The sequence below is a fragment of the Brassica napus genome, chromosome C7, assembly GCF_020379485.1.
Source record: "Brassica napus cultivar Da-Ae chromosome C7, Da-Ae, whole genome shotgun sequence".
NCBI lineage: Eukaryota > Viridiplantae > Streptophyta > Magnoliopsida > Brassicales > Brassicaceae > Brassica > Brassica napus.
Genome location: NC_063450.1, coordinates 3,256,470 through 3,272,937, shown reverse-complemented (window position 1 = coordinate 3,272,937; position 16,468 = coordinate 3,256,470). Strand labels below are relative to the sequence as shown.

At 37.2% G+C, this 16,468-nt stretch overlaps 1 protein-coding gene across 1 annotated transcript; it reads left to right on the top strand.

Moving 5' to 3' along the window:
• The first annotated feature begins 14,840 nt into the window (after positions 1–14,840).
• On the top strand, positions 14,841–16,199 carry LOC125590353. The gene is made up of 2 exons (XM_048763897.1): positions 14,841–14,990; positions 15,225–16,199. The coding sequence occupies exons 1-2, from the start codon at positions 14,841–14,843 to the stop codon at positions 16,197–16,199; spliced, it is 1,125 nt and encodes a 374-aa protein (XP_048619854.1).
• The last annotated feature ends 269 nt before the right edge of the window (positions 16,200–16,468 follow it).

Sequence of the window (16,468 nt, the reverse complement as noted above, 5' to 3'; positions counted from 1 at the left end):
GCTTGCTATTCAGAATAGGCTCTCTACGGGAGACAGAATGAGGCAGTGGAGAATTCAGCAAGGTTGTGTCCTTTGTGGAGAGAGAGATAAGACGCGCGATCACTTGTTTTTCGCTTGTCCTTACTCTTATACCGTCTGGGATAGAGTCGTTGGCAAGCTTATAGGACGGAGAATCAATCCTGACTGGTCTGATATGCTCAGATATATTCGAAATGGAGCAGCCAATCTTAAGAATCAGGTGCTCATCAGTTTGCTCTTTCAAGTGGTGGTTTATCATATCTGGCGTGAACGCAATCTAAGGAGAAATCAACAAGGCCAGAAGGGGACTGAGCTGATGATTAGTACAATCAATAAGACAGTAAAAAATAGGATCTCTTCTTTGGGTTATGAGGCAGATCATAGATTGGAAGGACTTCTTCGGAGATGGTTCGAGGTTTTTGATTGAGTTTGGAGCATGGAGCTTGGACAATGGAGCTATTAACACAAATTTTCTTTTCTTCCTACATATAGATATAAGAACCATTATTCCTTTTTAGGTTTCATTCTTTGTAAATCCTTTTAGTTGATGATCAATAAATCAAAATTTCATCAAAAAAAAAAATAATTCATTAAGGATAAGAAAGAGTTTAACCGCTTTAACTTATGATGTGGGATCTCGAATGCGAGAAATCACTTCACAAATATAAAAAAAAAATCATCGTTAATATTCTTCAGAGTAATCCGATCACTATATTGATAATGCCATATCTACCAGTTCAGAAAATTATATTTCAAAAACTAAATCAAAATCTTTAGGGGGGCCTATATAGAAAACTGCAATCAAATTTTTTAGGATATTCTTTGTTCTCTTATTTTCTTTTGTATGAATTAACTAATAAAGAAATACAATTCATAAAACAAAATCTTAGTCTATTTTACATATCTTTAATATTTGAATGGTTTAGGAGATAAACTTTAAATAATATGTCAAGTATTTTCTATAGTAAATAATTGATAAGACTTATAATAATATGTCGAGTATTTTCTATAGGAAATAATTTACATCTGGTTCTAAGGATTGAAAGTTTTCAGTTATTGGTAGATTTTAGGACCTTCCAAATCTTATAGGGGTACGTAGTTTATGTTCTTGATCCTGTTTTCTCAAGAGTTTTTAAGTGCTATTTTCTTCGGCTTAGATTTTAACCAAAGTAAACAACCTCTGTCTTTTGATTTTGGCTTGCACTGCATTGAAAATGGGTCTAAACCGGCTAGAAATGAAAGTTGCATTGAGCTTGTGAATAATAACATTGTGGGTTTCGAAAGATGTTAAAATGTCTAAACCATTTGCGCAAATTACACTTTAGAAGATAAAATAACAATTAACAAAATATATCACTATTCTTATTAAATATAGACTTTGAAAATGAGATTTTGGTTGATATCCAAAGAACTTTCAAGAGGAAGTATCATAAAATATTAAAAATAGAAATCAAACGCAAACACTTTTTCATAAATTAATGACCATACATTTTTTTTTTGTTCTGAAATGGAATGTTCTAAATATTAACATTAAAATTTACTTAAAAATTTAATAAATTTATTTGCTTGGATAATCAATTTGTTTCTTTTGAGATAATGTGATCTTCGATATATTGAATAATTAATTATTCGCTTACATTATTTACAAATTGATTACTTATGTCACATGTTTACAATCGTATCAGGTCACATGTTTACAATCGTATCATATCACAGGTTTAAAATCGTATCACAAAACAAATTTAACAAGCTTTAAAAAAATGACATATTTTTAACAAAACATGATAAGTCATATTGTTTTAATAATTTTCATTTTCTAGTAAAATAATTCTTACAAAATCTCACTATAGACACATGAACTCCTTAGTTAATTGTTTTTAATTAGTTAAATTAATAAAGGAAATCACAGTCCTCAAAAAATTAACTAAAGTAAAATTAATTAAATTAATTAACTAATATTTTAAGAATATTAGTTTTGCTTATTAGTTTTAGTTAATTAAATAACTGAAAACATCTTACAAAATAACTACTTAAAATACTTAAAGCTTGCTAACTAAAAATAAGTATATTATTTAATATTACTAAATTTTGTTTTAATTAGTTAAGGAAATAATTGAAATCATATTCCTAACAGTAAAAAAAACTAATTAACACTTTATTATTTAATTAGTTAATATTTCTAATATTTGTTTTACTATTTATCTTAAATTAATTATGAAAATCATATGTGTCTTGAAATTTTGTAGGGATTTGGTTTTTAAAAATAACATTCTTAAAAAATTATGACATACCATCTTTTTAAAAAATATGCCAATTTTTATAAATCATATCAAGTTATTTTGTGATAATGTTGTAAAGATGACATATGAGCAATCACTTTAAAAATAATATTTAAGTAGATATTAAATTTCATTAAAGTCACCTTATATTAGAGGAAACAAATTTGTTATCTAAGAAAAACAATGTCTTTACTAAATATAAACACAAATATACACATATATATACATAATTTTGTAGCCATTGTTTTTCCTATATCTAGCAAAATAATTCTTTCCTGATCAGTTGTAACAAAGCAATTTCAACCTTTTTTTACTTCACAATATCTTTAAAAATGTCTCATTTTATTCCAACAACATATGTCATATTTCTTGTTGTTTGTTTTATGTGTTTTGAACCTTGCGCCCATGCAAGAAATTTTAATTCTCCGGGCATCGAAAATGTCAATTCATTCACATCAACAATGAAAGTCGCAGAAGAAAACATTAAGAAGAATGTTCCTAAAAGAGAAAATGGTTATACAACGGCTAGTATAATCCATGGAAATTATGCAAGTGGACCCGATCCGAGTGGAAGAGGACATGGTAGACCGCCAACTCCACCACACCATTGAAAAGCAATCGTTTGAACTGTACATGGTGGATATAATGTGAAATAGATAATAATTAATAATTAATAAAAAGTTGTGAAAGTTGGATTTTGTTCATATATAATGAAATCAAATAATAAACCAACTGAAAATAAAGAAAACAAATAATACATTTAACAATAGAAATTATTGTGTATATTTTATAGTTATACAGAAAATGTAAACATCAAAATTTAATTTGAACCAAACGAAAATTAAGATTATCAAAATTGATCAGATAGTTGTTTTTTCCCCTCTCAAACTCAATCAAACTGAAATTAATATCAACCCATTTTTAAATTAAAACAAGGTTTAAAAACCTTTTCACTAGTTAATATAAAATACCTAAATTTTTATAAAAATAATTATGTTAAACTAGACACGATTGGAAAAGGCAAATCGATTGCGAAAACAACATAAATAATATCCGTGGACAAAATTTGAACACCATATGCAAACTTGTTCATCATTGTATTTTTTTCTTGATATATGTTGACTCACAAATCTTAGAAAAATCATCGCTAAAATTCTTCAGAGTAAGCCGATCACTATATTGATAACACCATATTTACCAGTTCAGAAAAACCTATTACAAAAACTAAATCAAAATCTTTAGGGGGGCCGTATATATAAAATTGTGATCAATTATTTAAGGATATTTTTTGTTCTCTTAGTTTCTTTTGTATGAATCCTCTAAACATTATTTGCAAAGTGATTTTGACACATGTCTTCTCTACAATCATTTTAACCAAATAAATATGACATGACACGCTACAATTATGACATGACTTATGATTAAATGTGACATGAACAATTACATTGAATGCTTATTTATATTTTTGGTAAACTCTTTAGAATATATGGTAGTAAACTATACACTATCATTAAAGTAAATCTATTAAAGTATGATATTAAATAATATAACAATAAAATTATAATTATATTTTATAAATTCTGAAATATTATTTATTTCTAATTTTGAATAATTATACAATTTATAACTAAAAAGAATTCCAAAATCTTTTACAATTTTTTTTTTAAATTATTATTTTTTTATCGTAATATTATTAGTTTCTATTATATATCATTTTACTATTGATAATTATTAAACTTGTATATCATTTTTATTAATTTTAGACAATTTAATTTAATATATTTTATCCAAAAGAAATAGATTAAATTCTATTTAATATTATAATTTTAAATATATACATATCTATTCTTAGATATAATTTAAAATAAACAAAATTATTTATTTTATCTTAATTTTGTGTTTGGTTGAAATATTATTAAGACATAATAAAATTTTAAAAATAATAAACTTTATTTTAAAAATAATTTAAATTTAAAATTTTTATTCCTGCACATTGGTGCTTTTAAACAGTATAAACTTTAATAATTTAATTTTATCGTAACTAATAAAGAAATACAATTCATATAACAAAATCATAGTCTATTTTACATATCTTTAATATTTGAATGGTTTAGGAGATAAACTTTAAATAATATAACTAGTAGTGCTTCTCGTCTTCCTCTACAAATTAGCCCCTAAAGGGTTATTAGACCCTTTTGGAGATTTTAAATAGAGGTTTTGGTTTTCACATGCGATGAGATTGCGATGCCGAAGGCGACTTAGATCTAGGGTTTCGATGCGGTTTCGGGGATGGGATGTGGGGAGACTAAGGGATGGATTGGAGCGGGTTTTTCCTGATCTTCACCAGGATAATGGTTTTGGAAAGCAAACACTACAAGAAAACATAATCTTAACGAGGGCGGTTTTCCTCGTTATTTCGTCGTAAAAGAGGCTTTACGACGAATTAGCGAGGAAACGCGTTTGCTCGTTACACGTCCGTCGTAACACATATTTCCTCGCTAATTCGTCGTAACTTAGCGAGGAATATATTTCGTCGTAAAGACGAAGTAGAACGATTCGTCGTAAAGACGTCGCTACAATTCCTCGTAAGGACGTCGCTACAATTCCTCGTAAATAACTCGAAAACAGTTCCTCGTAATCTACACGTAAATACCTTGAAAGATTTTCCTCGCAAAATACACGTAACAACCACGAAATGACTTCCTCGTAAAATGGTCGTAAACATTTCCTCGTTATTTCCTCGTAAATAATTCCTCGTAAAATACTCGTAAACTGTTTCTCGTCATTTCCTCGTAAGATTTCCACGTAAAGAGGTCGTACTTTAGCTACGAATTTACTTCGTTTTTATTATTTTACAGAATTTTAAAATATAATTAAAAAATAATTAAAATTATTTAATTTAATAATAAATTAAAATTCAAAATAAAAATAAATTCATATGAAAATATTTTATAAATAAATAAGTTTTGAATTTATATAATACAACAACAAAAAAAAAACTAAGGGTCGTTCATCGCCCGGTAGAATTCATCACTCCTCCTCGTAACATCCGCCTCGTTATGTACGTCGTCGGATGACTCGCCATGAATGGGATGTTGTTGTCGCATGTTCCTCAACATGGACTCCCATTCCGGATTTGTGGCCGCAATAACGTCCAAGAAGCCCTCGACTCCACCCATACGAGATTTTGTCGCGGTCAACTCGTTACGCAGCTGAGCGGACTCTCTACGCAGCTCCGTGACTTCATCATCCCGTCGCTGACCATAAGACGATGTCGCTCTCGGAACATCGTTGACGGAACCAATACCCAACGTCCGTCCCTTTTTTTTAGGGACAACCTTAAAAACAAAAAATAAATATTGTAAGTAAATATTTAAAGTTAAATTAAATGAATAATTAAAAATTAATTTTTTTGAAAATTTACCTCCTCGTAAATCTTATCCACTTCAAGTGTGGATAAGGTGACGGGTAATCCGTCGGTAGACTGCTGGGTCAGCTGAGTCTGGCGGTCTTCAACCCGAGCAACTACGTCGTTGTAGATTTGCTCGGACTTGCCATCTACAAATACGCCCGCCTTGTTCTTGTGGGTCCTCTCGTAAAGTTCCATAAGAGACGGGAGATGTCCCGTCTCTTTGGCCTAAAAAACAGTTAAGAAAGTTAGAATAAATTAATATAATTATTAAAAAAATTATTTAATAAAATATTTAATTACCATTTCCAAACGGACACCGGCGTGGGGTTTTTGGCCCGTAGTGTGAAGCATCGGCCCGTTCCCGTGCTCATCGACCGTGTTACGGGAGTTAGAGCAAGCCTGGGCGATTCTAATCGAATCAGGAAGGCGCCAATAACGGATGAGGCCATCCCACACGTCCGTGGTGAGCTCAGCGGGTTTGCCACGCTCATACCCCTTCACGATCCAGTCACCCTTCCAGTTGGAGACCGTGTCCAACAAGCGAACTTTCGCTTTCGCGTTAAACTTCTTCCTCACCCTCTCAGTGATCCCCAAAGCCCAATTATATTTTTGCTGTTGGAAAAAATAAATTAACAATTAGTTTTTTAGAAAGTATATATATAAATCATGAAAAAATTAAAATATATATAATTAATTAATAGAAACTTACAGCGTAAATTTTGAACCACGTCTTTCTGACGTAGTGAGGCGTCTTACTCCAGTTTGGATGTGCCATGGAGAAGTAACCCTTGATCGTGTCGGTTACGTCCGATGCAAGACATCCGTCAACCCCCCACCTGGAAAATACAAATTTAAAATATAAATTATTTTTTAATGTTATAAAAGATATTTAAACGAATTAAAAAAATTAATGCAACATACCACAACGTTCCGTCCGGTCGGTCTGGGTCGATGACTGGTAAACCTTCTCTGCCTGGCAGACTGAGAATGTCCTCTACCGTGTACTGCGAGTAAGGAGCACTCGGAGGCACCATCAGATCAGGATGAATATCAGCGACCATCGGAGGTGCCATCGGAGGAGGCACAGGAGGAGGCATCGGAGGAGGCACATGAGGAGCCGATGGTGCACTAGAAGAAGTAGACCCAGAGACTCTCTGAGTGTACTGAGTCTCGGGGACAGTCTCCTGGCCCGAAGAACTGGGAGCGGAAGAAGAGGCCGGGTCTAAACGACTACCCGGCTCACCGAAGATCTCTCTGTAATGGGCAGTAAGTCTTCCTTTTCGAACCTGGAAAAAAAAATGAAATTTTTAAAATTAACATCAACAATATATTTTCCAACATTATCCACCTAATCAACACTAAATAACATAAAATCCGCAAACCTATCTAAATTCCCTATACTAACCACCTAATCTATCCTAAACTAACCAAATTAGAGAGGAATCAGGCTTACCATTGCTACGAAATGGAGAGGAAGTAGAGAGGAAGTAGAGAGGAAAGAAAGAGTGAGCGGTCGGGTGTATATATAAGATTACATATCGTCGCAAATTCGTCGTAAATTTACGACGAAATAGCGAGCAGTTACAAAGGCCCGTGTTTTTTTTTACGAGGAAATGGCGAGGAATCACAAAGGCCCGTGTTTTTCTTTACGTGGACTTTACGACGATTTTGCTTACGTGGAATTAACGTGATTTATGTTTAAATCTTTTTACGTGGTCTTTACGACGATTTCATCCTACGTGGAATTAACGAGTGTTATGTTTAAATCCCTAGAACCCCAAACCCGAAACCCGAAACCCCAAACCCCAAACCCCAAACCCCAAACCCCAAACCCGAAACCCGAAACCCGAAACCCCAACCCCGAAACCCGAAACCCGAAATCCCAAACCCAAAACCCCAAACCCGAAACCCGAAACCCCAAACCCCAGATTCCTTATTTTCTACTTCATATATTCCAAACCCCCATCTTTAATTTTCTACTTCATATATTCCAAACCCCAAACCCGAAACCCGAAACCCCAAACCCGAAACCCGAAACCTGAAACCCCAAACCCCATATTCCTTATTTTCTACTTCATATATTCCAAACCCCCATCTTTAATTTTCTACTTCATATATTCCAAACCCCAAACCCGAAACCCGAAACCCCAAACCCGAAACCCGAAACCCCAACCCCGAAACCCGAAACCCGAAACCCCAAACCCCAAACCCCAAACCCCAACCCGAAACCCGAAACTCGAAACCCCAAACCCGAAACCCCAACCCCGAAACCCGAAACCTCAAACCCGAAACCCGAAACCCCAAACCCGAAACCCCAAACCCGAAACCCAAACCCCCATCTTTAATTTTCTACTTCATATATTCCAAACCCCCATCTTTAATTTTCTACTTCATATATCCCTAGAACCCGAAACCCGAAACCTGAAACCCGAAACCCGAACCCGAAACCCGAAACCCGAACCCGAAACCCGAAACCCGAACCCGAAACCCTAAACCCCAAACCCCAACCCCCAAACCCCAAACCCGAAACCCGAAACCCCAACCACGAAACCCGAAACCCGAAACCCGAAACCCCAAACCTGAAACCCCAAACCCGAAACCCAAAACTCGAAACCCCAAACCCGAAACCCCAACCCCGAAACCGAAACCTCAAACCCGAAACCCGAAACCCCAAACCCGAAACCCAAACCCGAAACCCGAAACCCGAAACCCGAAACCCAAACCCCCATCTTTAATTTTCTACTTCATATATTCCAAACCATCTTTACGTGGTTTTTACGACGATTTAATCCTACGTGGACTTTACGACGATTTTATGCTACGTGGACTTTACGACGATTTCATCCTGCGTGGACTTTACGACGATTTCATCCTACGTGGACTTTACGACGATTTCATCCTGCGTGGACTTTACGACGATTTCATCCTACGTGGACTTTACGACGATTTCATCATGCGTGGACTTTACGACGATTTCATCCTACGTGGACTTTACGACGATTTCATCCTGCGTGGACTTTACGACGATTTCATCCTGCGTGGACTTTACGACGATTTGTGCTTACGTGGAATTAACGAGTGTTATGTTTAAATCCCTAGAATCAGAAACCCGAAACCCGAAACCCCAACCCCCAAACCCCATACCCTAAACCCGAAACCCCAAACCCGAAACCCGAAACCCGAAACCCCAAACCCGAAACCCCAAACCCGAAACCCGAAACCCGAAACCCAAACCCCCATCTTTAATTTTCTACTTCATATATTCCAAACCCCCATCTTTACTTTTCTACTTCATATATCCCTAGAACCCCAAACCCCGAAACCCGAAAGCCCAAACCCGAAACCCAAAACCCAAAACCCGAAACCCGAAACCAAAAACCCGAAACCCCATATTCCTTATTTTCTACTTCATATATTCCAAACTCCATCTTTATTTCCATTCCAAACCACAAACCCCACATTATCTTATTCATAAAACAAACCCCACATTATCTTATTCATAAAACAAACTCCCTCATCTTATTCATAAAACAAATACATCAATCGGATACATCGACATTCTCGTCATCACTAGAAACATCATCATTTTCATTAAACTCGTCTTCAACAGCTTCGTCTGTGGCATCATCGGTAAGATCTTCGTACTCGTGATTATGCGGATCAATGAGAAGGATGTCATCAATTTCTTGTTCAGGTTCCTCGACTTCATTTATCTGTTCTTCTTGCAATGGTGGTTCTTCTCCACTGATGATTCGTCCTCGAGGTGTAACTTTGATCACTGCTAACCAATTTATACCTGAATCTCTCATCCGAGGGTATGGAAGGAAGCTAACTTGGTCTGCTTGTGAAGCTATGATGAAAGGCTCGAATTTGTTGTACCTTCGTCCACCGTTGACATCAACTACACCGAATTTGTTAGACCGAACACCTCTGTTGACGACGGGGTCGAACCATTCACATTTGAAGAGGACGCATTTCAGCTTCAGTATCCCTGGAAATTCGACTTCAATAATCTCCGTCAAGATCCCGTAGAAATCTGTTTCCCCTTTCACACATATTCCATAGTTACTGGTCGCCCGCTGTCTACCATAGTCATATGTATGAAAAGTATAGCCTCGTGTGAAATACATCTGTGATGTGGTGACCTTTACAAGTGGAGATTGAATTACTTCGTGTAACCACTTAGGATAATCTGCATCGTCGTCGTCATAATCAACCTGCAAAAATAAAGAGAATGTTAATGAAATACAGATAATGTATGAAAAAAAAGTTTTAGTTAATACCTGATTCCGCAACCACTTAATGAAGTGTTGATCTTTCCTTTTGTCTACGTCACTTGTGGATATACCAGGAAATGTTTCTTCGACTTGAGAAACAAATAGGCTGTAAAATCACATTTTATAGGAATGAATCTCTCGCAATTATACAATTAATTATAGTTATATGTGTTTCGAAGTGTCAATATATGTTACCTTTCAAAATAACGCATCAATGGATCTTCGCAATTGAGTAGAATATAGGTGTGTGCACTATGAGCGTCTTCTTCACTCGACCACCAAACCTCTTTACACTTCCCACCGAGTCGCCCAATCTGGCTAAAGATGTCTGGAACACCAGCAACTGCATATGTTGGCGCAACACCACCATCATCATATCTTCTTGGAGCTCTTCTCCGTGTACGTACTTTTGACGCAAAGTAGTACGATGTGAAGTGAGAAACTTCTTCCGTCAAACTTCCAGCAATTATAGAACCTTCAACTTTGGCGAGGTTCTTTGCTTTTCCCTTCAAATATTTCATGGCTCGCTCATACTGATACATCCATCCGTAATGTACAGGTCCACGAAGCAATGCCTCATATGGGAGGTGGACAGCTAGATGCTCCATGACGTCAAAAAATCCGGGAGGAAATATCTTCTCCAAGTTGCACAATAAGATGGGAATGTTCTCCTGAAGCTGTTCCACAACTTCTTCTTTAAGAGTGCGTGTGCTCAGATCCCTGAAAAATGCTCCAATGCCTTTTATATTCAAAAAAAAATTAAACACATTGTTAGTCATATATTATTTTGTAAATTATTGTGATATAATACACTACGTACCTGCAAGTGCTTCATGTACGTTTGTTGGAAGTAGCTCCGCAAATGCAAAGGGCAGTAGTCGTTGCATAAATACATGACAATCATGACTCTTCATCCCGGAGAACTTTTGACCCTTTTCAACACATCTAGAGAGATTCGAAACATACCCATCGGGGAACTTCACTTCTGATGCCACCCAGTTGAACAACACCGACTTTTTTTCTGAAGATAATCTGAATATCGGAACGGGAACTTGTCCATTGCTTTTAATATGTAACTCGCTTCTTGAGCAAATATCCGGCAAGTCCAACCTCGATTTTATGTTGTCTTTTGTCTTCCCTGGGACATTCAATATTGTATTCATGATGTTCTCAAAGAAATTCTTCTCTATATGCATCACATCGAGGTTGTGGCGCAGAAGAAGATCCTTCCAATATGGCAACTCCCAAAATATACTCTTCTTGTGCCAGTTGTGATGAACACCGTAAGAATCTGGCATATTACGAGGGACATGCCAATTACCACCCCAACGAACTGTTTCGTTAGCTCCGTAGTAGTCGATTTGCGCTTCAATTTGTTCTCCAGTTAGATATGGAGGAGGAGTGTCTCTCACAACCCTTTTGTGCCTAAACAAATTCTTGTTTCTTCGGTAAGGATGGCCAATGGGAAGAAATCGACGGTGACAATCAAACCAACTTGTCTTCCTACCATTCTTCAGTTGAAACGCATCTGTCGTTCCATTACAATATGGACAAGCTAATCTCCCATGTGTAGTCCATCCAGACAACATCCCATAGGCAGGGAAATCACTTATGGTCCACAAAAGCATCGCTCGCATCGTAAAATTCGTCTTCGTTGAACAGTCATACGTCCTCACCCCTGTTGACCACAAATCCTTCAACTCTTTTATCAGTGGTTGTAGGAAAACATCCAGGGACCTTTTTGGATGGTTCGGACCAGGTATTAATATGGTCAAGAATAGTAACTCCCGTTGCATGCACATCTCCGGTGGCAGGTTGTATGGAGTAAGAAAGACTGGCCACAATGAATATTGTCTCCCTGACATTCCGAACGGACTAAATCCATCTGTGCATAATCCGAGATACACATTCCGGATATTGCTAGCGAAATCTGGATGTACTTTGTTGAAATGTTTCCAGGCTCTTGCATCTGATGGATGAGTCATCTCACCATCCGTCTGAGTATGCTCGGCATGCCATCTCATCTTTCCAGCAGTCTGCTCTGATTGATACAATCTTTTCAATCTGTCTGTAATTGGTAGGTACCACATCCTTTGGTACGGTACCCTATTACGTCCCCGTCCTTGCGGCTTGAATCGTGGCTTCTTGCAGAATCGACATTCTTCTAGCTTCTCATCATCTCCCCAATAGATCATGCAGTTGTCGATGCAAACATCTATCATCTCCGAAGGCAACCCAAGACTATAAACCAGTTTCTGAATCTCATAATAAGAATCAGCAGACACATTGTCTTCCGGCAAATACTCTTTAAACAAGTCCGCCCATTCGTTCATGCAACTTTCAGGTAGATTGTGATCAGTTTTAATATTCATCATTCTAGCAGCTAACGACAATTTAGAGAGACCTTCTCTACAACCACTGTAAAGTGGTTGATTCGCCGCGCTTAACATTTCGTAAAACTTTTTTGCATCTATATTAGGTTCTTCATCTCCATCATGAGCTACGAATGCATCAGCTACCATATCATGAACCCTATCATAATCTACCATCTCCTCCTGCTGGTAACTATGTTCATTATGCAAATGATGATCAACCGGTTCTTTTTCCTGAAAATTGCTATTACTACTACTAGCTTCATTCTGATCATAATTAAAACCTTCTCCATGTTGAAACCAGATATAGTAATTTTCCGTGAAACCTCTATTTATTAAATGCTTCCAAACATTTTCACGGTTTGCCAGTTTCGAATTGTTGCATTTCCGACAAGGACAGAACATCTTACCACTTTCTTGGGCGAGCGGTGTTGAATCTGCTTGATGCATAAATGTCTCCAGACCCGCAAGGTATTCTTTCGTCACTCTCCCGTTAGCATCTCTATGCATATACATCCACTTCCGCAACTCGTAAATATTCCCGGAGCCAGCCATTTTTTTTTCTTTCACTTTTTTTGTTGTTGGTGTGTTTAAAATGATGTTTAAACATCCATATTTATAGGAAAATTCGAATCTGGTAGTTGTAATTTTGCTATGAATTTACGACGAAAATTAATTAGGTGGGCAAAAAAAACGTGTAACACCTATAAAGTTGGTGGATTCAAAAATTTCCTCGCTAAATACACGTAAACTATTCCCTCGTAAATACCACGCAAAGTTTACGTCGTATTTACGAGGAAATAGTTTTTCCTCGTAAAATACTCGTAAAGTTACATCCACTTTACGACGAAACAGTTTTGTCGTTACGTTACGAGGAAATAACGATGACTTTAGTTTTTCACGTAAATTCGTCGTAAACTCGACGCAAATTTACGAGGATTGTTTTTCCTCGTTAATTTTCGTCGTTAAGCATGTGTTTTCTTGTAGTGAAAGGAATGGGAACGGCGATCTACAGCGAGAAGATCGAACAAGATTCATGGGTTTTAATGGAAACAGTGGATTACTCGGGCCTGGGTTTTAAGGCGTTTTACGGATAGAATCGATCTATGGTTATCTCAGGTCTCCAATTGGTGATCTCCCAGATTTTCAAGGTATGATTTGGTGTCTATTCTTTAGGAGATCGTTTTGGATTGGCTGGGGGTTTCCACAAAGGAATCACAGATATTTGAGAATTGATGATTGGAAAGCCAGGATTTGGTTTCTTATTCGCATCAGAATCAACGAGATGTTCGAAGATTTCTCAGATGAATTTCAAGATCTCTCGGAAGGTGAGATCGAGGAAAAGGACAAGGAATGCATTAAGATACTTTCTGGTGAAGATGTCTTAAGTGAGAATGCTGAGGAAGATAACCAGATTGGAGATAAGGAAGCTAAAGGCCCAGTTACGCTGGAAATGGACAAAGAGCAGGGGGCTAGGATGATGCTGTTTAAGAGCCAGAATGTAGCAAGTGGAACCATGAAGAAGAGAATGGTACAAGGGCTAGTATCTCCTCGCAAACGTCCTTCGTCTAAAGCGGGTATCCGACAAGGTGATGGTTTTAAAAAGGTAGAAGAGACGGTCCCTCAAACCCTTTACCGAGCTCATCAAAACCCTGATTTTATGGATCGACCCTTTGAAGAAGAGAAGCTATGGTGGCAGATACTGAGAGAGCAGATGTCCAGAGGCTATTACCGTTGGGTTCGATCGGTCTGCTTGGTCATCAGAAGATACATGGAAAAGCTGAAATACTGGTCTTCAGTGGAGGAAAATATTTTGCTCTTGGCCTCATTAAGCCACAAGTGAAGTCAAACCTTGTTCCTATATTGGAATAATAAAAATGTAAGGTGTCCGAATGGTGAATGGGAGTTTAATTGTGGTGTCTCATTGGTCACAATTAATTACCAAAGGAAAGACAGAGAGTGTCGAGGATATGGGGTGAATAATCAGACTCAGGGGTACGTGAGTCTCACGTCAAAATTAATGATGGTTTATAAATGTTTTGGACACTTATGGTTTCTTCGTATCCAGCTGTATTGCTCAACAGAGCTAATCAGTATAAATTTGAGGCGGCTTCTCTGCTGGAATAATAGAAGTATGGGTCGTAAATGGACGATAATTTATCTTAGGGAGATCTGGTACAAACATAAACCAGACTTTTTATATTTATCAGAAACGTAAAAAGATACAACTTTTGTTGCTTTTTATGCTTCTTGTATCTCTCTTTGGATATGGTTGATATGGACTGTGAAAGACTTGGTAATGTATTGGTATATATTTAGGTGGAGGGAGAGATATTGGTCTTTGGATGACTTTGCAAGCATATCAGGTCTCCATATTAATGCAGCCAAATCGTCCTAATATGCACCAGGAAGTGGAATAGCTAACGTATGTGAGGAAGCTGAGAGAGCTGGAATTGAAGTGGGACAGCTTCCGATCAGATACATGGGTCTGCCATTGACTACAAAGGCTCTTTCTAAGGAGGATTATGAGCCTTTGATAGATAAAATCAGAACTCGAATGCTGTCGTGGACCAACAAGAGCTTATCTTATGCAGGGCGCTTGCAGCTTCTCAACTCAGTCATCTCCAGCATAGTGAGCTTCTGGAGCTCTGCTTTTATATATTACCTATGGCCTGTTTGGATACAATAGAGAGCCTCTGCAGTGCATTTATATGGGCAGGAGATCCTCATCAGACCCATAAGGCGAAAGTTAAATGGGAAGACTTGTGTTATCCAAAATCAGAGGGAGGATTGGGCATTCGGAGACTGCAAGATACTGTTAGAGTCTTTGCTCATAGTCTGATATGGCAATTTTTTAATATGTCAGACTCACTATGGGTTTCCTGGGTTCAACATTATCTTTTGCATCATATTTCATTCTGGGATGTTCGGGAAGACAACAGGTTCCTGGATATGGAGGAAACTCCTTAAGTTGTGTCCTCTGGCCTATCAGTTCATCAGGGTGGAAGTTGGTAATGGTGAGAAAGCTTTCTTTTGGCATGATGATTGGTTGCGAATCAGGAAACTTATTGAGTTAACAGGAGCAACTGGCACAAGGTATCTAGGAATAGTTCGTAGTGCTCGGGTGTGTGATGCTGTGGCTCAAGGCCAATGGAGAGTGAGGGGACAGAGAAGGCGGCATTTCCAAGATTTACATGCCAAAATACAAGCAGAACCGGTACCTAATCAGTGCATGGGAGAGGATAGGTTTCTATGGAGGCACGAAACAGAGGTTTATAAGGACTCTTACTCAGCTTCAAGAACATGGGAACAGCTTCGACGCAAGAAAGAAGAAGTGAATTGGAGTAGTAGTGTGTGGTTCAAACAAGGTGTTCCTCGGTTTGCATTTATTGTGTTGCTTGCTATTCAGAATAGGCTCTCTACGGGAGACAGAATGAGGCAGTGGAGAATTCAGCAAGGTTGTGTCCTTTGTGGAGAGAGAGATAAGACGCGCGATCACTTGTTTTTCGCTTGTCCTTACTCTTATACCGTCTGGGATAGAGTCGTTGGCAAGCTTATGGGACGGAGAATCAATCCTGACTGGTCTGATATGCTCAGATATATTCGAAATGGAGCAGCCAATCTTAAGAATCAGGTGCTCATCAGTTTGCTCTTTCAAGTGGTGGTTTATCATATCTGGCGTGAACGCAATCTAAGGAGAAATCAACAAGGCCAGAAGGGGACTGAGCTGATGATTAGTACAATCAATAAGACAGTAAAAAATAGGATATCTTCTTTGGGTTATGAGGCAGATCATAGATTGGAAGGACTTCTTCGGAGATGGTTCGAGGTTTTTGATTGAGTTTGGAGCATGGAGCTTGGACAATGGAGCTATTAACACAAATTTTCTTTTCTTCCTACATATAGATATAAGAACCATTATTCCTTTTTAGGTTTCATTCTTTGTAAATCCTTTTAGTTGATGATCAATAAATTCAAAATTTCATCAAAAAAAATAATAATTCATTAAGGGTAAGAAAGAGTAACCGCTTTAACTTATGATGTGGGATCTCGAATGCGAGAAATCACTTCACAAATATAAAAAAAAATCATCGTTAATATTCTTCAGAG

What these genes read in the sequence shown, in the direction of transcription:
- LOC125590353 (XM_048763897.1), top strand. Translation starts at nt 14,841, where the DNA reads ATGGGTCTGCCATTGACTACAAAGGCTCTTTCTAAGGAGGATTATGAG. An exon ending in ACTCAGTCATCTCCAGCATA is followed by an intron (nt 14,991 to 15,224) that starts GTGAGCTTCTGG and finishes TTAATATGTCAG; the next exon opens with ACTCACTATGGGTTTCCTGG.